Source organism: Platalea leucorodia, assembly GCF_965183815.1.
Source record: "Platalea leucorodia genome assembly, chromosome: 3".
NCBI classification, from domain to species: Eukaryota; Metazoa; Chordata; class Aves; order Pelecaniformes; family Threskiornithidae; genus Platalea; species Platalea leucorodia.
Window position 1 is genome coordinate 37147141 of NC_138825.1, and position 24642 is coordinate 37171782.

General features: G+C 36.4%; 1 protein-coding gene across 2 annotated transcripts in view; it reads right to left on the bottom strand.

Annotated features, from left to right (window-relative positions):
* The window catches only part of TTC27 (tetratricopeptide repeat domain 27), a 128484-nt gene that overhangs the window by 66725 nt on the left and 37117 nt on the right, over positions 1-24642 (bottom strand). For both annotated transcript variants that reach the window (XM_082305833.1, XM_082305832.1), the window contains one exon: positions 19152-19218. In XM_082305833.1, coding sequence (XP_082161959.1) covers positions 19152-19218 — 67 coding nt within the window. The remainder of the gene's footprint in view (positions 1-19151; positions 19219-24642) is intronic.

Consider the following 24642-nt stretch of genomic DNA (forward strand, 5'->3'; position numbering starts at 1 on the left):
AGTACAATCCTCAATTTATATAAAACATCATGACTACGTAATAGTTCTGAACAAACAACAGTGGTTAACTTGGGAACAAACGAATAGGATGCCGAAGCAAATGATTTCAAACCATCTTCTCATTGCAGCTTCTGTCATCTATAACCAGTCACTGCAGACAACGTTCCCAAACAATAATTTTGGAATTTACACCACTAATCAGGGTGGTAATTTGAAGACCTATAAATTCCTCACTTTCCTAAGTATTATTGGCAAGAAATATTTGATATTTGATTGCATCTGTCAATAGTTGGATAAGACCTACTAATCTGAAAAAACAAATTTTGGGCATCTGTTCAAGACAGCAAACCTTCAGATAAGTAAACTGTTAATCTCTAGAAACCTTGGGACTGCTTTAGGCACAAGCAATTGGAAGATGTAAGGCTGTATATTCTCCAGACACATTTTATTAGCTATGAACACCTTCATATTTTCTAAGGCCCACCAAGAAAAAAATTACATTAGGATTTCACTCCAGATGATTCTTGTTACAACTTGACAAATTCTAATCCTATTTGGCATAATTATGTCCTTAGAGAGCAACATGAACAAGATAACGGACACAAACAAGGAAAACGGTATTTTCATACCTTGAGAATGCAAGGCTTCCATAAATCTTATGACAGTGAATATACTTAGTGGTTAGCAGGTAGAAAGGCAGAGAAGAAAAGACAGTCTGTAATTTATGCAGTAAATCTAGTTCCTAGCATGGACTAGCCAATAGACTTAGTAGATTGCTCTTTCTTTTTTTTTTCTTTTTCTTTCTTTTTTTGTTTTAAAAGATCTAAACAGAGGGAATACTCGCATTAGCGCGTGTTCTATGCCATGTACATCACTCCTCCTCAAGGTAAAAAGAATTGCTCAGTCATCAAACAAACATCAAAGGCCCTGTTGATACGTTTTAACAATTATCAAACCTTCTGCTGTATATGGCTTGACGCATCTGTTTAATTTCACACTTCAACTAAACACTGAAATCTATCCTACACTTAAAGTCACTCTAAGGGTGATTTGGACTGGAAAATCAAAATATTACAAACTTATCCTGCAAATTAAAAGTGTATATACATCAACACAAAAGCAACTGTTTTCAAAATTTCTGGGTTTTTTCCTATTAAACAGACAGCAATTTTAGCTAGCAACTGACCACATCTTTTTCCATATGGCGTTAACAACTATAATTTATTTTTTTAAACCCCAACAATATACAAAGTCTTTGGAGTTACAGACTACTAATTGATCAAACACAGTCTTAGGGTAAAACTATCAAGACAAGGATAATTTACATTTTCTTTGCAAACACCACAACTTGTATTATACACTTAAAATGAATTATATTTCAGGCATTATTCCAAGTCATGTGTTAGGGTTTCTTTTTCAGTGTTGCATGGGGAAAATGTGCTATTAATTGGTTAGGTCTTAAATATTTTCTTACCTAACAGTACCTAATGTAAATTCTACATGGCACCTTTGGATTATTAAGCCAAGACCTTTGCACTGTAACAAGAAAACAAAAAATTATGCAATGCTTGAGCCTGTATGACATGGACTAGCAGAAGTTCCGTATTTTCCTTTATTAGGTTTTTAATTGATTTTAATGAGTTGTTACATCAAGATAGCATATTACAGAGTCAATCGCGTGATCACTTGTGATTTTTTTTTAAGGTCTCTTCAAATTATCATGATTTTAATGCTACCTTCTTTTTAAACAAATTGTGTCTGACTGTCAGTGAGGTAAACTAGAGAGACAGGCAGAAATCCTGAAAGTATTAAAGTGACAGAGGAGGAGATTTACTTTCCTCCACTGGCTGAGACATCAGCATGTGCACAGTCCCATTTTCCAGTACTGCTTTAATATTCCATATATATTTCAGTAGGTTTAGACCACACATTCAGCATATTTTTTCCAAAGTCTAAAGCTATTCACTCAACTGTGTGACAAGGGTTTATTTTGGTCTATAAAACTAATCCTGGGACTGTACAACTCAAATAGCTTTTCACCACAACAGGTGTTAGCTGATCATGAGCAGAGCTGGGCTTAAAGCTCTTAGCCACAGCCATTAGAAATACCTCTCGGTGTTAAGAAGTCAAGAGCACGGCCAAAACACCATCAGTGATCCGCATCAAGGGACTAGTTTAATTAGAATGGTATTTTTAAAATTCGCTTTGTCTAGTCTTTTCTGGTAGCCTCGGCACTCAAGTTGTAACATTACATTATTGTAAATACAGTACCTTTTGTTGAATGTGACTGCTAAACCAAGAAGACACTACCTGATTTTTTTTGCATTTTTATATACTTCAGTGTGTTTGAATGAGATTCTTTCACATATGTAATTTCACAGTCTTGGATAAGTGAATGCATTTGAAATAAAATATTAATTCTGAGAGTTTTAAAATTAAATATATGTACACACACACAATAGACAATTACTTTTTTCCCCATCTGCAGCTATAAAGAGTCATTCCAAGTTTCCTTTTTGTCTGTCCACACTTTATAAAGCAAAGTGTACGCAAAGATGTTAAAAATCTCTTAAACAATTAATTATTTAGACTACACTAGACTGATTTAGAAATGGATGCCCGACTCAATATAGCAGCAATTACATTGCACTTACCTAAATGAAATTTAAAGTTCTTAAGTATCTTATTTAATCTCAGTTTGCAAGCGACTGACTCTCTCTGGAATTTATCACATCTGTAGGTACACTAAATACAATATAACTTAGAAGCTGGCTTAATCCATTCAAAAGTTAGAAGTGAAGAATGGAATAAATTTTCTTCTCACAAGACTTAAAAAATATTCCACTAGTGTATACAAGAAGGCTAACGTCATTTCACTTTAACTGTATTTTCCACAGCTTTTTTTTTATCCCACTCAAATAGTGTTCTGTAGCAAATGGGTAGCTCTCGATAACATCAACCAAAAGGAATCCTCATATTCCATCCTTTTTATCACTCTAAATCTATTTTGCCTCCATGGCACTTGTTTTAAGCAGTAACTCTTACTCCTTCTGATATCTACCTTGCAAAGAACAGCTTCTGGGCAATTATTTATGCTAGGTCAGCTTCGAAATTGTGCTGGCTTTTGTGCCATTTCCGTAGTACCTAGGACTTCAAGGAATAAAAAAATCAGGCAGGAAAGCTTGGAAATTAGTCCCCCTGGGTCTTTTTACACAGGTAGCGATGACAGGAAGGTTCCCTAAAGAGACCATTTTGAACAAGCATCAACCTTAGGGGCTCCCTGAGAAAGCCTCTTACTCTCCATGGACTTTATGAAGGAAACTAGGTTCCTAGCTTATGTGCATCAGTTAGATGCCCAACTGAGGTGCTTTTTGCCAACAAATCCTTTAGACAGGTTCTCAGTAATTTTATTGTATCTTCCAGTCTCAAATCTCCTTTGGTTCCCTTGAGTTTGTCATGGGGCTGCAGACACCTCTGGAATGACTGTTTCATCTGGGTGGTGGAAAAGATATGCTCTAAACCAGACTTTCTCTATATACCACAGATTTCAAAGTGAAAAAAAAAAAAACACAACCCCTAAGGTGTCCCTTGCATCCTGCTACAGTTTTTTACTCAAGGCAAGGACCAAGATGAGAACAATGTAAGTGTTTGCACCGATTTAATCAATTTCAGTATTATACTAGCTGGTATGCTAGCAATAGATGTAAGGGAATATGAATCAGTAGTCCCATTACTCAAGTGAACTGTCTCTTTAAAAAGAACAAAATACCCCATTGTGTACAACTCTTCCTAATTTCCTCTAAAGACAATTAATCATATTTCTGTAGATGGCACTATAAAAGCCAGCCAAAGAAAGTCAAGAATAATTTGCATTAAAAGGACTACACATTGTCTCTTTTCACTGAAGATATTGGAAAGAAGTATTGAAAACAGAATCATGAGTGATTTTTTTTTTTTTTCCAAAATAAATGCATCTGCTACTTTCAAAAGTTCAACTCTGCCAAAACATTGCAAAGACTACAATCTGTTATCTGCTCGAAGATACTGTGTTGCTATCCTTATTAGAAATATCAAGGCACTTCAGTATCTTTCTTCAGCTATCTCTTCTACTTACCCTTAAGTGAAAGCATTCTTTGTTGAAAAAGAACCAACACAGCTGCTTCTCAGCAACAGAGTAACATTACTCCATATTCACCAGCATCCTTTTCCTTTGTTCAGTCAATACTCAGACTTAGCATACTCAGCTGGCAATATGGCTAGAAGTCCTGATGGGGAAAAAGAATGACTTCCCAAAAGAAAATATCCTCAGACTTCACAGCTTGTTTGTTCATCTTGTTTTCTCTAGCAAAGGCAACATAGGTAACATTTAGGTAAAATGAGGCTGCCTTACCTCTGGTCTTGGTTCTTGTTAGTATGACTAATTAGGATAACATCCAACTTCCCTTTCCATTCTCCATTACTGTCTCACTTGAAACCTGAAGTCATCCCTAGGCCAGCTCTCCTCTGCAGTAAATTTTATTTTATTTTTGAAGGACAGGGAGTGAAAAGAAACATACAAAAGGTCTACATCTGCTGTTTTTACTAACACAGATAAAAACATTGTTCTCTAAAAGGCTGCATCTTTCTTTTTCCCTCCTTCTGCTTCCATGTACACTTCCTCACACGCAGAAAGAATACCAATTAAGACAACTCTCCCTCTCCCCAAGTACACTTTTCAGTAGTGTGCAGGGAAATGGTTAAGCATTTGTTAGAACAATGTTTATGTCCAAAGCTCAGTTCATATCTGTTTCTTCTTCTTCCTGCTATAGTCTTTACATCTTCTGAATACACATCAAGAATTTCCTGAGCTGTCTCAAGTTGGATGTTTCTATGGTTTTTCTTGGAAAATCTCCTGTCTCACTCCATAACCCTGCGACTCATAAACATGTGAATATTGTCTGTATTAAGAAAATGAAATTAAAGGGGGTCATTTGATGTGGACATAGGTATACTGGAATCTGATCTCTAGTCAGAAGTAGAAGAAACACAAGCACGTGATGATTGTCTTTTCAGCCAGTTGTGAACATAGCTCTGCAGATAAAACTGAAATGGCGGCCCAGTGTCCCCTACATTACACTTCACAGAAAAAGGTTAAATAAAACGAGCACTAGAGAAACGTTCCCTTGCAAGGGAAGCCTTGTATGTTCCACAGAAAAAGCTACATGAAAAGAGTACAAAGATTTACACTTACTGAAGAATTTTCAGTGGAAACAATAAAAGACTCAAAGAAAGCTTCGTATGGATGTAAATATAACAGAAACACAGGAAAGCAAGCTCACATTAGCTTGCACGGAACAAAAATAAAACAGAAAGTAGGGAGACACCCAGAGTGAGCTATAAACATCATCCTTTGATTCTCTGTAACGCAGTCTGTTATTTAACTTGCATGCATGCAGGTCCGTAACTTTCAGAGAGACCTATGGAAGGAACAATAATCACAACTCAAAGTAATTTTAGACACATTGGAAAAATCAACTCAAATCAGGTTGTGCTAGGAAAATGTTTTAATGCTTTTTTTTCCCCCGTAGGATTTTCTACTTTCTAATAATAGTAAAAAGGTATTATTTGAGTGTCAAATTATTTGTTCAGTTCTACTTATACATCCAAACTGCAAATCTATCCCGGATGTCCGATATTATTTAAATTTTCTTCCACATTAACAAGCATCAGTGGGCTGATATTTAGCAAGTTTCTAAGACCTTAATGCTCTGAGATGATACTAAGTGGTATACATTGCATCCTCTTGTAAGAGTTAAGAAAGAATAATCTTTCATGCTGTTCCTTAAGCTGGTTTTTGGGTTGTATTTTGGTTTGTTTTTTCTTTTCATTTTGAAAGACTATTTAATTTCAGAAGTAAGTTTTCCTTGGAGGTTCTCAATTTGTTTTTAGGAGAAGGAAGAAACTAGAGAAGAAAAGGAAATGTCATGAAGAAAGAAGATACTGTTTTATTTAAAGGAATCTGCTTTCAATGACTAGCGAAGGGTAAACCACATAAGATATGGCTCCTATTTTCACTTAGAATGGAGTCCAGCCATATTACTGACACTCGCTCTGTTGTGCCAAACATATCACTTATTCTGTGTTATGCTGAAAACAACTTCAGCCAGATTTGACTGTAGTAGCATTGTCTTCTTCAGGTCTGTGGTTTGGACTTACTCCTGAAACAGCACAAGTACAGACTTCCACACCACATCAGAGTACTGCATTTATTTCCTACAGCCCAATCTCAACAGCAATAAATCAGGTTTTTGGATTCAAAAGACTAGACTTTAACTCTTTGGTACCGAGGATAAGGATTTCCCTAGGTATTAAACAACAGTGAATTTCTCATTTTAACTGCTCAGCCTCAGGAATTTCACCATCTACGCCAAGGTTCTGAACACATCATGCGCTCTTTTGATAATATCCTGAAAAACAGAAAAGCACATTAAAGAAATTGCTCTCTGCACAGGTAGTAAAACTGAGAATGCTTAGATATCATATTTTAAAGATAGACAGGTTCAGGACTATATGCAATCGTACATGCTGTCTGAGGACTTGCAATCTGTCTACCCTTAAGAAAAACAAAGCAAATGACTGAAAAAAGGGTGAAAGATAGAAAACTGGTGCCAATGGAGAATATTTTCTAACTTGTTCCATTCAGATCTGCCATGTGGGAGAAGAAACATGTCCTACTCCCTGCTAGGTATTCCCTTGGAAACTACCACAGTAGGCTCTTAAATCCCCTGCCCTGCTTGCTCCGCCCCACCCTCAGCCTCGCCTCTCCTCTGACAAGGAGCATTTTTGGAACAGACTGTGCTACAGGTTAACTCATCCTCTGCTGACAGAAATTTATCCCTCGGAGACAGTCAGTTATGACCTTTCATCTTTCCATTTCTGGTACTGCTGCCTGTGGCTACAGACAAGAACCATGATTTATCAGTACCTTCTTTAGGTTGGTCAACTCTTTCTCAGCATTTTTTTTTTTTAAATAGTACTTCTTACTCAGCAAAATCCAGGTAAGACTACACATTAAGGTTCCCATTCCTTCTTTTCTGCTTCTTTGCTTGTTTGAACTGTTCACAGCAAATGCAATGTTTGCAGGTCTCCGGACTACCAGAAAAATCCGTTAGGCCGGACAGATCCTGCATCCTTATGCAACTGCCCCTGGGTGGCGGGATTTGGCTGTTCTGCCTACCTGCTCGCATTTATGAGCTCACCACTATGTTTTTTCCATAGACTGCCAGTGATGCTGCCTGTTTATCTGGTTTATCAACAGCCTCTGGAAGAATACTGCTTTATATACTGCTGCTATCTGATGCAGCGTAGATTCTTATTCTAACAGAAACTTTTACCTTTAATTTTGCAATGATAACCTCAGGACAAATATCCATTTACAATAATTATCCTTAAAATACCTTAACTGAGTATCTTTTGCAGGAAGAGAATGTAGGTTAGCAAAAATACTGGTTCTCAGACAGATTTGGAGCACAACCATAAAAATTATACAACACAATGGAGCCTTAAAAGCTCCCTTCACACCCTCAGTAAAAGGCATAAAATTATCTTCTTGAAAGGAACCAATTCAAATGTTTTCATAATTTCAAAACTTTAAGAATACTTTAACAGCTGCATACAGTTCTGACATTATAAAAATGGCATTTGTGAACCCATCCTAGAATGACGTTAACTAGTCAAAATCAGCTATCACATTTTTTTCTGTAACAGGAATGGCCAAAAAAATTCAGGAAGAACTACATGCCTAAACCAGTAATTTATAGCAAGGCTGACACTGACTTTACTATTAAACCATGTCAGAACAAAGTATAGAATTTCTATAAAACATCTTCACAACCTTCAGTCTGTAAGAACAGCTGTCTGTAGAAGAGGCACAGCAGAGGAAAATCCACACAATGCCAGCCAGGACTCTACAGGGAGTGTGTCATACCTGGTTTTCCCCTGGTTTGAACACCAGCATCCACCACAGGAATTCTGCCTAAAACAGTCTCTACTATTCAGCAATCTACATATTGCAATACTTGGTGTTCGCAAATAAGTGTAACATGGTGAATGCCAGAGGCATGCCTCAATTACTCTTTGGTGGGCTAAGTGGATAGGGTCAAAGTCTGGAGATGACAATTTCAGTGAGAGTTCTAGGACGGTCTCAGCAGTTTCCCAGGAAAGAGCATATTAACCAGTCTCGATGTCCATTAAAAAAAAATATTTGAGTTCTGATTTCTTCCAGTTCCTGACTTCACCAGCAGAAGTATTCTGTCTCTTTAAAGAGCTACTGTTCCCATTACAAGCAATAGGATCAAGCTGCTGGAGGTCACCAGCAGCCTGGCTTTAAACCTCATGTGCAAAATTTTCACTTCCAGGAGCAAAACAAAGCTGCAGCCACCTTCCTTTCAGAGACTGAAGACACAATGGTCCTGAAAGAAGACTAACTCCTTAAGCAGTAACCAAAAGCAAGGAAGGAAGGGAATAAAAATAGGGTCAGAAATATGTGAGAAAGAAAGGAATTAGGGAAGATGAGAGCAAGAGCAAAAGTCAGATAAATGGGACGCGAGAACTGACAAAGGAGGGCTGAGACGAATATGGCATGGATGAGTAAACAAAAAGGGAAGCTGACATAGGCACAAGTGACTAATACTGAAAAAACCCGAGACTGCTGGGGAGCATGAAAGAAAATCCTGTGTTGGTGGGCAAAAGTGACTGATGTTCCTAAATCTGACAGAGTTGTGTAGAGAGAAGCTGTACTCTGAATGTATTTATTAGAGATTAAAGGCAATGTCTGGGATGTGGTTTGACTTGAAAAAAGTTAAAAGCATGAGCTGTAATGGATTAAGATTCAAACACAACAGTCTAGAACCTGTCCAGCTGTATTATGCACATAAACAACAGCAGTTATTAAAGTAACTGAAAATTGGACAAGGAAGACACCTTCCTTAGACAAACAAAAGAGGCAATCTTTTTAGTCATGCACCTCCAAGCTTCACATTTTCCCTGCTCTGTTACAGATTCAACACACACATAAATAAATGTTTGCCTACTATTACATAAGGGTAAGATACAGACTATACAGACAAATAAATACACACACTGCAGTTCTCACACAATAAGCTGCAGGATGAGAAATAGGGCCTTATTCCAGCAACTAAATGACCTGCTTGCTTTCTGAATCTATTAAGCAGCTTCAAACCATGCAAGATGTTCAAAACAAAATCAAAACAATTTCCTAAACATATTTCCTTCCTTTATTCTAAAACCGAAAGGGTTTCCACTGACATATATTAAACTAAAAAGCAAAGAAAACATACTCAGTTTTAGCCAATGATAAAAACAAGCCAGGCACGATACTAAATTGGGGGAATGCAAATGCATATGCTGTTTCTCTCTGAGTGTTGTAATTTTAAAATCAAACACCTCATTTTACAGCACAGAAAAATCTTTCACAGTCTATTTAGAGAAATCTGTAAAAGTTATTTTCTCTCTCATCTTTGGTCTAGACTAGATAGAAGTCATTGTAGAATGTGTTGGCCAACATATTCTGACAAATGTACTGAAGAAAAATCTAGCTGACACAAGACATGAAGTCTTTCAAGAAAAAAGCCCAAGCTCCAGTTTAATTAATGCAACACATGTTTAAGGATAATATATACAAGGCAGGAAAGTCTTCTCAAATACGTCAAAATACACTGACTAGTGTCATGATTTTTATTTCAGTTCAGAAAAGGCCTCAATTCTCAGCTTCACAGATAGAAAAACATTAAATAGTTTAAATATCTTTAAAACATTTTTGCAAATTGAAACAAATAGAACATGATGCTTTTAAACATTTTATTGGCATTTATTTGAATAGTCTTCATAGCTAACAGCTCTACTTGCCATGATTAATGCAGCCAATCCAAACATCTCAAAAGTATTTATGCCATACCATAGTATCCTATATGCTAAGCATATAAATTATACACACAGCAAAAAAGTCTGAATTTTCTCACAGTAATCATGAGACTCATTTATGATATACGTTGCATGAACAGTCCAGTAAATGAGCTGGCATTGTTTCTATTTCCTGATGCAATGAGCTAACCACCATAAATAGAATATGAACCTTTCCTATTCATGTATTCGCACAACTGGAAATTAGTTTTCATAATGGTCACAAACACTTCATGCAAATTACCTTATAAAATTTTCTTGCATATTTGATGTTACAAATCATTATTCAAAATAACATTTTGCTTATCAGTATATAAATTATCCTAGTAAAAATGTATTTGCGGAAGGAAAAAAAAAAAGCTGAGTGATGGGTCTGCTGGCAAGAATACAGGCTTTTTTCCCCTCGTTTAGTCATGACATACTGTTTAGTACATGATCTGTAATAGAATTCAGGCATTCTGTAAGTACAAGTAAAATAAATGTGCATACAACCTCCATGCAGAGGTATTTAAAGGTTTCACAGATTAGTTTAATCTTAACATCTTAATTTCTGGTCAAAAGCACTTGAAAATTTCACTTTACTATTTAAATTTGCTGGTTTTAATAAAAGACAAGAAAGGAAATATTGTAGAAATACCAGAATCAGAGCTGCTCAACCTTCATCCTTATGTAAGATAGATGGTACCATGCTTTTCCACAACATACTGAAGTCAAGTAACTACTTCTACAAGGGCAGCACACTGTGCAAAAACATACCCAAGATCACCACTGAACAGAACAAGGTTTACTCAAATGAGGGCACCTTAGCATGTAAATGGATATTTTGCTGAATCTAAGCTATAAGTGTTTAGGAAAATTTTTCAAAAATAAGTAAAAACCCCCAAATCTTTCCCCCTTACATCTCCTTTAAAAGCCCATGGTTTACAGACTTAGAAATTGATTAAACATCATTTTTCCCCACAAAAATCTGAAACTGACCATCAGTATATCCCCAGAAGAAAATACCAATTAGAAATCCCTTCCAGTAGCTTAGCTACCTAAAACTTCAGGATTAAAAAGACCAAAAAAAAAAAAAAAAAAAAGAAAAAAAAGAGATACATACTTGGAGACATTTCATTTCATCCCTAGTTTTGGGGGAACAGAAAAAGAAATTCATGCAGAAGCAGGGTAAGATAGATTTATTTCTTATTGAGTCCATCTTATATTTTTCCCAAAGCAGCTAGAACAGAAGAGTAGTTAGAATTGACTGCACCTGTTTTTCTTTAAAAAAAACAAACCAACAAAAAAAACAGTGACATTTTAGTGATGACAAATGAAGCAAATAGTATCAGATTTGCAAACTTCAGACACCTGGTGGGGGAAGAAAAAAAATGCATACTTCACAACTGCAATCAAGGACTATGGCATTCTAATCAAACCTCTCCTAAATTGTGTAATAAGTCAAACGAATTCTATTACTTTTTCTATATTTCGTCTTTAATATAGACCAGAAAGAATGTTTGGGGTGCTGATATGAGAAATGTTCTACTTCCAGTCCGAACTACAGACATGATACGATCAGAGAAAATTAAACTCAGTTGCTTAGAGACAGTAGCAAGCTGACCAGCGAACAAGAATTCAACCACCTTCATTTTTTCAGATACTATTGAACAAACAAGATTAGAGTAATATTTGAAATGTTGGGTTAGAAAAAAAACAAATGAAGGGATGATACTAAAACTAGGCAGAGAAGATAAGGGCAAGACATTAGGACAGCTAAATAAATGTTAAGAATAATTCTTCCTCGCATACGGTAAAAGAACAAAAATGTAAGTTTATTTTGAAAAAAGGGAGACTCGGATTTACCACTTGTTTAGTTCATCTGTCCCCTCCCCAGCCAAATAGGCAGATCAGTAGAATATAAATCACTAACAAAAGTGACTGCTAGCCCTGATAACACATGAATTGAACTGATCATCAGAATATGCACAGAGTAGCGAGAATGTCTTATTTCCTTCAGATGATACCTCAACAGCATTTTGTTGAATAGGGGGTTTAATTTCATCTTCTTGTTGCAATGAAATCCTTCTTGCTGAAGTAAATTAAAATAGTTATAACTGGTGAGGGACACAAGAGGGGGAAGGGAAGCCTGCGACATGTCAGCTGGCTGTCAGAGAGGTTGCTAGAAAAAATAAGTGAGCTGCTGATAGATAAAGAGGAAGGAGGAGGGCGAGAAGAAAGGCTGCTGTGGGAAAAAATGTTACTAACTGTCATCAAATTTGCCTGCTTAACTTCTCAAACCCTTAGACAAGCAAATAATCTATTAATATTTAAACATGATTTTCATGTTCTCCTACCTCTGCAGTTTCAATGAGACCACTAAAAATCTATCACTTGAGTAATTCTGTACAGATTAGACAAAAGAGCAGACTATTCTAGAAAGGAGAGGCTATCCCAAATTTCTTCCTGCTCAGAAAGGCACACAATAAATCAGGAATCATCTGTAAGATGTGATGCAAGCGGAGCTGTGGATCTCATGGACTCAGGGAAGAATGTAGACCACAGAGGAGAACAAAGTTGAAAGGGATAAATGTGTCAATTATGTTGAAATCTGATATTTTGTAAAATAAAACAACTTCAAACACACTGTTACTTAATCCCATCTTTGGAACGGAATGCAAGCTTCCCCCCTGCCCTGCAACACATGTACTACACCACCCAGTTACTTTACCCTAAAACATCTAAATGCATACAACAGCAGCAAAAACAACTGACGACACTAGGTTAATTTCCTATCCACAATACATTGTAAACATAAGTACCAGACGCTTTGTCAATAAGCTTCCAAGAAATCTAGCTGTCTTTGCCTATGATACTCCAGCAAAAAGAGGCAGCTTCTCTTTTCCTATACTCAATCCAATTTCCCAGTAATGTGTGATGGGCCAGAAAGCGTACATGCATTAAATTAGCAGCAAGTGTGTAGATCCTGACATTCCTGGAAAATGATTCAGACTTTTGAATAAAAGTGCTTAGAAGAAAAAAAAAAAAAAAAAAAAAGAAAAAAGAATAGAATAGGTTTGAATTAATTTGCCTAAAAAAAGGTCTTACAGTACTAGCAGGGCTTCGCTGAGAGAAAGTCTTTGCAGTGGTATAATCTTGTAGCCAACAGAGGCTATTCAAAATGGGCAACACAGCTTAGAAAAGAAGTGAAAGAGACTTTTTATAAAGCCACAGAAGTTACAGCAGTAGAGACACATGGCACTCTTAATGAGCTTTTCAATACTCTTGCTGGTTATAAAACAAAGAAAACAGCAGCCATTTTCTCAGCAGAGAAAAATGCACTGCTTTTATTTAAGCTATATAAACAACTTCTCTTTAGAAACCAAATTGGCATGTTAGTTTTATAGAGATTTTGATAGGAAGGTGATACGAAGGTTTAACATTAAAAATATCATATGCCATGATTTGATTGCTCTCTAGTTCCACATTAATATCACAAATGCCACACAAAAATGAGAAAAACAAAGCATTCCCATTTCCACCCTCCACTCCCTCCTCCCAAAACCCCCCTCCTGCAGTGAAAAGCAGAAAAAGTACTCATATATGCATATACACACACACTCAATAAAATGTGCACTATAATTCTTTGCTGTGATTTTCAAAGGTACCATACAACATCAGTTTCTATTACACTCAATAAATGCCCACTTCTGAAAAAACAAAACAAAACAAAAAAACCCAAAAAAACAACCCTGTGCAACTGTTCTCAAATTCCGTAGTAAAAACAGTCTCTTATGGAATTAGTAGCTCAATACAGTGGAAAAACAACAGACATGAAGCATTCCCATTTGGTCCATCTTTGGAATACACAGTATTCCTTCGATTTTGACAGACTCCCTCCACATTCTCCAAGTCCTTGATCAGACCTTGGTATCCTTCGTGGCATTACTGGAACAATTTCAGAACGATCAGGTATTTTTGTTAGAAGATGGTGAATAATTTTTAAGTTTCGTACTCTGAGCAAAATAAAAGCTATTATACTTTTTTTTTCCTTTTTAAGAAAGATATCCTCACCTGTTGAAAGTGTCGATAGACAGAAGAGCTGCCAGAACCTTCTTTTTCTGTTTTTTACCACTTAATAAAGAAACAAACTGCCCTACTCTCCATAAATGACAGAAGTCTCAGTAGTTAAACAAACCAATGCAACTAAATTTTCCATGGTCCCTTTTCTTTCCCTTCTCATCTTCAATGGATTCCAAAGGATACAAACATGGGGCTGAGACATGGGAAGCACAAAGCAAGAGGCTTCTCTTCCACAGTTTCTGGTTGCTTTTTCTCCTTAGTCGCCTGTAGGTTAATACTGTTGCTACCACTCAAACTCCCTTGATCATAACACACTAATAAGGGAAAAAAGTAATATTCTCCCACACTGGGCTAAGTGCTCACCACATTTACCACAAAGCCTATTTCTGCAGGACAAAGCGAGGGCTAGGACAGATGGAAGGGGTAATGTTAAGGACCAGCTGCAGCTCCTTAATCCTGGATATTCTGTCGGTGTGGCATACCAGACTATGAAACACTGAATTGCCTCCCCAGTATGTAAACTATAAGCTATAGTATAAAAGTTATCTATAAAGCTGTAAGAACTTCTATTGCAGAGTCTAATCTTACTAGTGTTTTTTTAAAAAACATTTTTCTCTTTTGCAAGAGAAAAATGCAACATTATCCAGTATTTAATACTTTCCCTATTTCCCCGCAAGAACTGCATAATCTTAAAATTAAAACATAAAGGAAGATTTACCAGTTCTTACATAGAGCTTTCATATGTCCCTCTTTTACATTTCAAAAATACTTTTTAGTTTCCTGTTCTAAAGTTTAGGTTCACATGATGGACATCTTTTGTAAAGCTTTAAATGTAATTTTTAAAAGATGCTTTTAAAAAAACTATACTGACATATCACGTACATTTATATAACAGTATTGTTCATTTAATCTCCTGTTTGGTATATTGTCTTAACTGCATTACCTATTCAAAATAATGCAAACAGCAGATATTTAATAGAAGTGATTTTAAGACCCTATTTTTGCTTGTTTATGAAAAGGACTTTTTTTTCCAAAAAAGTGTTTGGGCTACTAATACACAGAGATCAGTGATGTACTTGTGAACTTCTAGGGAAAAACCGCTGCCCAATATAAAACCCAGCACACCTCACATTTGTATTTTTATATTAAAAACAATCCATTGAAATTAAAGATGGGATAAGGAAGCATATTCAGGCATCGTAAAACTAACTTGGGGAGCTGGGAGTAAAAAGCTACAAAACCTCAATGTGAAAGCAGTACTGAGTTAGTTCTTTGGTTTCTTGCATCATATACTTCCTACTTCCTATACAGAAAGAGCTGGGGAAAACAGTTTATTATAAGGAAGAAACCAGTAATTCTAACAGAAAAGCACTGGTTTCACTACTGGTTTACTGTCCCTCTTTTCCTCTCTTAAAAATGGCTTTTAAATGCAATATTCAGTTAGCTATATCAGAAAGTTTGCCAAATATTATATGCATAACTGTGTCTCTGCAGCAGCTTGTGTGATATTTGATTTCCAAATAAGATCTTAGCTTTCTTATGAGTCCAAGTGCTCCATAAAAGAATTAATTAAAAACATTATAACTGTTTCCCTAAACCATTATGCGTGAGAGAAAGAATATTTAATTCCCCTTAAAATCAAATGTTTCATTTTGTGTTTATTCTTAACTTCACGTGAGCTACATTACTTCTCATGTAAAGATATCAAATCAACAGTTTACCTATAAGCAGAAAAAAAATAAAATCAAACGTATCTAATTTAAGCTATAGATTAACAGCTTAAATGTTGAAATATTATGCTGATGATAGCTGAACAGATTTGATTATAACACCTCAAGCATTGAAGTCCAAATTATTGTACCAAGAGGAGCTATCACAAGTACACAGGATTTGATACACCCCCACACCTTGCTTCAAAAATTAGCAATACTAGAAGTAATTCTTAGTTACAAAAGTACTTTTAGGACAATGGCAACTATTCCCAAGTGGCTTCAGTAAATGACAAGCAGGAATCCCTTTGTGTTTGACTGCAGTCACCAAGCAGTGACTAATAGTGACTTAATAGTGTTATTTTTAGGACTGTAAGCTATGTTGTTTGAAATATATGTATGTATCTTACAGATCTAGTAATTTTCAACTTCTACAGATATAAAAGGGAGTTTAGAATGCCTGTTTGCCAAGCTACACCTAGTATGAGGCAGGACCACAGCATCTACATGAGTTTACTTTGATCATCCTTTCCCTCTCATACTCCCTGGACCATAATTCTCTCTGCTTGAGAGAAATTACAGGTCATATACTTTTGTTTTGCAATGTCCAAAGCAAGAGGATCTCTTGACGACTCACTGTTCTATTAAAAACACCTTACAACTTCTCAAGTTTCCTAAGATATCTTGAAATGCCCTCCTTTCTTCAGGAAACATAAATTTCAGCAGATATCAGATGAATGCATGACAACCATCTAACCAGCCTGCAGATTTAGGAATCCACATGTAGGCTGAGAAGATGCCTGCTCACACACACACACACACACAGCAGTTTAAATGATGCTAAAGAAATTACTAGAGCAGCATTGATATAGCGCTCATTCGCCCGTTTCACTAGGTAGTACCAAAGCTTGGTAAATACCTTAAATACAAGTGGCAACATTTGCGGTACCACTTATTTACTCAGCTAGCAGACACCGTAAGAACCAAGGTTTTGTTAACATTCACACATAACATCCCTACTGCCAGGGAGCACAGCGATGGATTTGCTTGCCTCAGTGACTCAGAGCTAAGATGCAGAAGAGCTCAGCGATTTTATCATGAAATTCTGCAGTGACTATCCACAGTTTTAGGCTCAGGAGCAAACTCTGCAAAAGACGCCTTTATTGAAAAGAACTTATATAAGCTAATACCTGATTCCTGTTTTCAGTTTCCAGGAAAGATATGGGATGGTAACATTACATATCATACTTGTTCTTGTTTGTGTTTTGGGAGCATAGGTCAAGACCAAAAGAGAAAATAATGGTAAGATTGAATCATGTCCCTATATCCACTTAACTTGGAAACATTATGCAGAAGTTTAAAAGAATACTATTCTGATATTAAAATTTATTATTTCCTCTATTTTTTAGGCTACCAGCTACTTCTTTAAGTCACTGCTGTCGACTGAATTCTGCACTACTAGTCAGATCTACACTCCTGTTCATTTACCACCATAGACACTTCTTTTTCGCTACTCAGAGCACAAAATGATAGGGAAGCCTACACATATCTTTCAGCTGTGTTTCTCTGGAGATCTATCCTGACACTGGCGGCTGATCTTACAAGGGGTGAAGCAAGCTGTAGCTCACTTAGAAGCTCTATAAAAGGTCAATAAATAAATGAACTAAAACGTAAGCACCCCACAGTCACTGCAATAAATATTTAAGGAGCAAGTTCATCAGCTCTCCTGTGATTTTTGAGGAATCAGCCACTAGATGGCAGAAAAATGCAGTTTAATTTTCTCATCATGATGAAGAATTCACCCAACAAATCTCTCACATCTCAGATAATAGGTAACACGGTCTTTCAAGCAATGTCAGATAAAATATGACAGTAAAGCTGATTATCTTTCTTGCCTCATGTGTGCTACCTTGACTTTTCTCCTCTGCTGTAAAACCTGAAAAGCATTTAAATGTTTGAAAACTCAAGTGTTAAAACAACTAAACCCTGCTCCTTGTTTAATTATTCTGGAAAGTACACCATTACAGGAGTAGGGCCAATCTTATTAAAGATGTTCTGTTATCACAGTATCACTCCATTTCATTTTAAAAGCATAGAATATATGGAGAAGTTATTTCAAGATTTAGGTATATAATGGCTGCATTTCCACCCAAGAATTATGCAAACAATATTGGGTGGCGGGAAAACTGAAGCAGGAAGCGTACAAAAAGAGTCCAGGGAGTTTGATGGGAAATAAAATGAAAGAAGCAAAATTCTGAATTTTCACAGAAAACTCTCAATTTAAAATATATTATTTTAACAGCAAAAATGGCAGGGTTTGTTTTAACAAAATTATATGCACATCTTGAAATTTCATATATTTGCATTAACATTATTTTTGCAAAAAAATTACACTGCAATAGTGTAGTAGCTTTTTTCATTCCTATGGCCTTTTCTATGTGTGCAACATGATCATTGTCGCAACAAACAGAAAACCTACATAAACCAAATATTTTTACAGTGATTCACTCAGCTCCCTCATACAGATCTTACATGTATTATATTTACCATAGTTAACCTTAGATTACCATCCATTGTCCTTTCACATAACTACAAGCGGCAGTAATAAAATTCTAGCTTAATTGATATCAAAGGGATTTTTGCTGAGATCCTATCTGCAAGCTCTTAACAAGAATTTACTTTTTCAGATGGCACTACCATAGCAAAAGGGTCTCAGACTACAAGGCTTGGGTAGCAGAGCAAGCCCTCCTTACTGCAGCAAAGCAGACTCTAACATTGTGAAAAGTAAACGTGGCAATACAATCACTGGCTTTTCCTCCCCCCCCTATTGTTGAAAAACACACAAAACCAGAAAAGACTGAAGAAGGATGCAAAGTGTGTTTTGTCTTGAGTAAAATAAATCACATTGAAAAAACACTGAGAATTTTCAAAGCTTCTTTGGAAGTTACAGAATTGTTATGCAGCAAATCAGCCATTGAACTGGGAAGAAACATGTCTAAGTAGAACATCTGATGCATACACTGAATAAATCTGACAGGATAAAGCTGAAATTCCTTTTGAACTCCACTTAAACGCTGTTCAAAGAGCGCTTTCAACACTAGTGCCATAGAAGAGTTTGCTGTAAAAATACTTGGTTTAATACTACATTATAATTCATGTAGTTAATAAAAACAAACATGTAAAAAAAAAGTTTTGTGCATATTTTCAGGTGAAATTAAATTTTTAGCTGTCAAGATTATCCTGCATGATGATGGCTCAAAACTGGGCTGAACTTCAGCATCACTTGAAATAAGAAAGTGTTAATGAAACAACTGAGTACTAAAACAAAGTTTCATGATTAATGTGATTAACAGGTTACTGCTTGGTACTTAAATATTAAGCGAAAACATGCTTTCTAAGAAGTCCATATAAGTTACTTACTGAAGTAAAAGCCAGAAGTTCCTCTTCAGTTAATTTGTGTACTGGATTGTTCTTTTGGAAGTCTATACTGTAAAGAAAACAAAACAAAACAAAACAATGCTGATTTAATCTTTAGAATACCACTATGCAGAACATGTTTTTCAAACTTGCAGAAATCTAAGGGACATTCTGGAAAACTGTTACAATGACAAATGGAAGTATGGTACGTACAGAAGAAGGCCTAGACCTAGAAGCAGTCGCAGAAGAAAAGAACCACTTAGAGGACCAAGATATTTTAGCAGTGCCTTTCCAAGACCATTCTAAATTGAGATGTCTTACTCAGTTTAAGCTTATGGGAATAACAACTTTATAAATCCTAAACAGTTTTAAATCCATTCTCTGTTTTTACAGAGGTCTGTTTTCATTTAAAATCTATGACTAATTGAACACAGATTCTGCAAAGCAAAAAACCACTAACGCTTAAAAAGTGCTGAAGGGTAATCTCAAACACCCTCTTTCTAGTCATTCAAGGAAAATGACCACAAGGGCCCATCTCTCACTAACCAGCATTACCACTAGCTTGTGGTACACAAAGGGGAAAAACCAGAAGAATACAGAGAGTTGAGAATTAACATTATTTTATTCACAGTTGGACATGTTTACAGAGATGATAAAGAAATCGGGCTTACAACTCTACATGGGTGGATGTTCTCCTTAGACAACAGTCCACCAACATTTACAAATATACTGCAAGATATACCTCCAAGTGGCACAAAGAGCAACAAGGCTATAATTCAAGCTCCCTGGGAAAGCAAAACATATGAAGTGAAAATATATCCTAAATAATATCACAGAGTATGGATCATCACCAAACCTATATAATGGCTATACACATAAGCTTGAATTCATCACACCATTCCTTGAACTTTGCAGCAGTCTTCATATTATAGCTTAAAATTGCAAAGATACTATATTAAGTGTGATGATAGGTCACAGATTGAAATTATGCTCCCTACTTCACATACCTTGCTTTGGAGACAAGACTTTGCCCCAATCTAACTTTTTTCTTGCTATTTTGTTAATTCTTCTTTGTACATATGATACAATTACCATTGTAGAAATAACAGTCAATACTTTGATTAAAACCTTGTTACTAGCCACAAAGACAAGGTACAGAATAGACGCTGCCTGTTGAAATCTCAATTATCTTTGAAAGGTCATGGCAATCAAGAGAGGTTCCTGAGGACTGACAGAAAGCAAATGTCACTCCTATCTTCAGCAAGAGCAAGGCCGATCCAGGTTAGCCTCACCTCAATCCTTGGAAAGGATATGAAGTAAATCCTTCTTGAAGCTATTTCCTAACACATGGAGGGAGTGGTCAGTACAGATTCACCCAAGGGAAGTCATGCTTGACCAACTTGATAACCTCCTATGATGAAATGACTGGCTTGGTAGCTTCAGGGACAACAGTGGACATTGTCTACCTGGACTTCAGTAAGGCTTTCAGCACTGTCTCCCATAAGATCCTCATAAAGAAGCTGATGAGCAGAAGGTGAGGTGGACTGAAAACTGGCTGAACGGGTGGGCCCAGAGGGTTGTGATCAGCAGTATAAAGTCCAGTTGGAAGTCAGTAACTACTGGTATATCCCAGGGGTCAATACCAAGTCCAATACTGTTCGACATCTTTATTAGAATCTGGGTGATGGAGCAGAGTATACCTTCAGCAGGTTTGCTGACGGCACAAAGCTGGGAGGAGCAGCTGATATACCGGCAGGTTGTGCTGCCATCCAAAGAGATCTCGACAAGGTGGAGAAACAGGCTGACAGGAACCTCATGCAGTTCTGCAAAGGGAAACGCCAAATCCTGACCTTGCTTGTTGGACAAGATGATATCCAGCAGTCCATTCCAACCTCAAACTATCTGTGATACGAAGGACAAGAAGGTGACAAAATAGTCTGTATGCATTTAGGTAGAAGAAATCATGCCTGATTAACCAAATAGCCTTCCATGATGAGATGGCTAGATTGGTGGACTTTATCTTGACTTTGGAAAGGTGCTTGACATGGTCTTCCATAACATCCCCATAGACAAACTGATGAAATATGGACTAGATAAATGCACAGAGTGGTGGACTGAAAACTAGACTGAAAACAGTCTCAAAGGATTATGACGAGCAGCATAAAGTCCAGCCAGAGGCCAGTGACTAGTGGTATATCCCAGGGATCAAATAATGTCTAATATCTTCATTGATGACCTTGATGATTGGACATGATACAAAGTTCTGCACCTGGGGAGTAACAGCCCCATGTACGAGTACAGGCTGGGGGCAGACCATCCAGTAATGAGCTTGGCACAAAAGGAAATGGGGGTCTTGGTGAAAACCAAGGTGGACATGAGCCAGCAGTGTGCCCTTGCATTACTGACTAGATTTTTTTTTTTTTTTTTTTAAATATTTACACATTATTGTAGGGAAGAACTTGACCAGAGTAGCTGAAAGGCAACAGTTTCTACAGTGGAAGAAAGACTGAGAGATCTTCCAACTCTTCTTCCTGCTCTACAAACCTCTGTAACTTCAGACAAATGTTTATCCAATCTATTCCTAAAGACCTTCCATAATGGAGATTCCACACATGCTTCATACCATTGATGTTCATGGTTCATACTACCATCAGCTCCAGTAAGCTGTATGAGCATGGCCACAACGAAATACCAACTATGCTTTTGGTTTAGTATTGATGAGAAAAGGCTTTGAAAAAGCAAGTAAAGACCTTGATATCACCTTTTATTCTTGTTATGTTCAGTGAAGTTGGACTCTGGCAATAAGGAAAGCTAACTATTATTCCTCCTTCCTGATTTAACTTGCACCACTTTGAATTCTGGTGAAGACATCAGTTTAAAAAAAAAAAAAAAAAAAGAAAAGTTTATTAACTATTACAGTAATGCATTTTCACCCACCTTCCCACAGAAAAGAAATGATGTTATTGGTGGGCTTTTTTAAAGTTTTAGACAACACTGCTAGGAAACAGTTCTATCACATATATCACTGGTTTTTTCCTTCCTTGAGAAAATCTTTCATGAAAACAGGAAAGTAATAAAGAATTTCTCTGCTTCAGTTACTTCTTGCCTCATCCAATGTCAGCTGCTAGCAGAAATACTTAGTCAGCTTGAGGTAGCCAACTAAAGTCACTAAACACTAACACAAATGTGACTTCAGGTGAAAAATAACAAGTTTCTCTATCCATGGGGAAAAAAAAAAAAAAAGGGAAAAAAGGCAGCAAGAAAACTTCAAATATTATAACAAGAACATCACAGCAGCTAGGCAACCAGAATATTAAGTGACATGACCAAAGCTTTTGAAAAGCATGGGTAAACCAAGGGACAGTTAAATTTTGACAAAATTGGACCTTGTTTTTCAGCATCCCACAGATCAATTGATTCAAACAGAAAGGATTAATCCTCTCCTTATTCTAGACAGAATTTTGTCACAGCTTTTTGAAGCATATAGATGTAGTTCTTCCAGATCAAAGCAGTGCTAAAATAGGTCTCTAATTTCCATTTCTGCCACATCCATGTACAATGCTTTAAGACACATAAGTACAGCAATGCATATGTTGAAAGATAAGAGAAAAATGAAATTGTTTTAATGATTTTTTCCATACTGACTCACATAAAATTTAAAGCTATATTTTAAATCTGAATCAAAGCAGAACTGTAGCTTGCTCTTAAGCATTTTTTAATGACTCTGTTAGCTCTTGTCAGAGTACTTTATGAACATTTCACTTCTGTGTCCTGTATTTGTTCTGATTTCAAGGACAGGTTAAGCAGTTCACCCCAGAGAATTTCAGGAGCTGAAATCAGAGCAGAATTTAGGATCTGTTGCTGTAGGATCTATGATCAGGCATCTTTTCACCATATCATTCAGCTTTGCAAGGTATTTTCTGTCCATTCTTGAATCCTGTCTTAGGAAGTTGAATGAAACATAAGGAAAGAAAATAAAGAGAAATAGATATTCTTTAGACAGATAAAACAAAACTTTAGAGTAAGATCTACTCTGTGGCAGAAAAAAAGTATCTTCTAGTAAATCAGCAAAAGCTAATTGCCAATAGTTTACAACTTAAAACCAGTTCTTTAATCTGATTAATCAGATCTACTTTGGCAGCCTAATGGATAAGGTATCCAGTTGAACTAACTAGTTATATAGGTTGGCACTTAATTAGCTATAATCTCTGTAACAGTGGAATTAATAGCAATAATTCCAAAGTATCCCTTTTTGGATTAAGACTAAATATTTCTGTTTCAAGAGCTGTTTTAGAAAGTTGACAAATGTTAAAGAACATTGTTAAATCTATTAAAAATAGAAGTGTTCTTCAAATAGCTGAAGTTGTATTAAAACGCAGAATATAGAAAGGATCAAAAACTTTGGAATATTAAATAATAATCATGAAATATATCTAAAAATACAATTAAGGAGTCCAAAAAGTGTTTAAGGAGCAACTAACCAAGGGAGTCAAAAATCAGTGCTAAATCCTTCTTCCAATACAGTGAATTACAGGAGAAGAATCTTTCTGAAATGAAAAAGCTGCAAAAGAGGTTACACACTAAGAGGCTGGATGCTAAGAAGTTAACAGGACCAAACAGTATTCAGAAAAAAAAGTTTAAAGTGAGTTTTGGGACGAAATAGCTGAGACACTAAAAGCAGCGTATAAGTCATCATTTAAAACTTCCTCAGTGCCTAAAGATAAGAGAGCAGCAAAATTGATGCTACTCATCAGTGTAACTACTGGCTTGAAAGGATAATACCTGCTGCAGGTAAGGAGAGACTATATAATGAACAGAAGGACTAGAGACACCTGGACAAATACAATGTGTACGGTAAGAGTCAGCCAGTCTACTGGAAAAAAAATCCTGCATTACAAACCTGTTGGGAGCTTTTGGAAAGTTTAACCAGTATGAGGATATACATAAGCTGGCTGATGAAATCAACTTGGACCTCTCTAAGATTTTTTTGAAAAGTCCTTCACCAAGAAGGACTTTCAAATAAACTAAGCATTCATGAGATAAGAGGAAATGTCTTGGCAAAGGTCAGTAGCTGATTAAGAGATAGGAAATGGTATGAGACAAATTGTCAGCCATCCCAATAGAGAAGGTCACCATTGTAATCCTGCACAGGTTTTGTGCTCTGATCCGTGTGCTGTACTATTAAAAAAATAAACCGGAACAGGAGAATGTATAGTGAGGTCAGAAAACTTGCAAATGATATAACATTCTTGGAAGTAAGGATGTGACTAGACAAGAAGGAGCTACAGAAAGACCTTACATGATAGAGCGAAAGGGTAATACAATAAAAATGCCAAGCAATGCACAACAGGAAACATAGTCCCAGCTTCACAAAAAATGATAGGGTCTGATCTGACCATTTCTATTCAGGAGCAACTCTTTAGCACTGCAGCTGCATGAAAACATTAGCTCAGTACTAGGCAGCTGTTAAAAAGGCAAATCAAAGTGTGAGTAA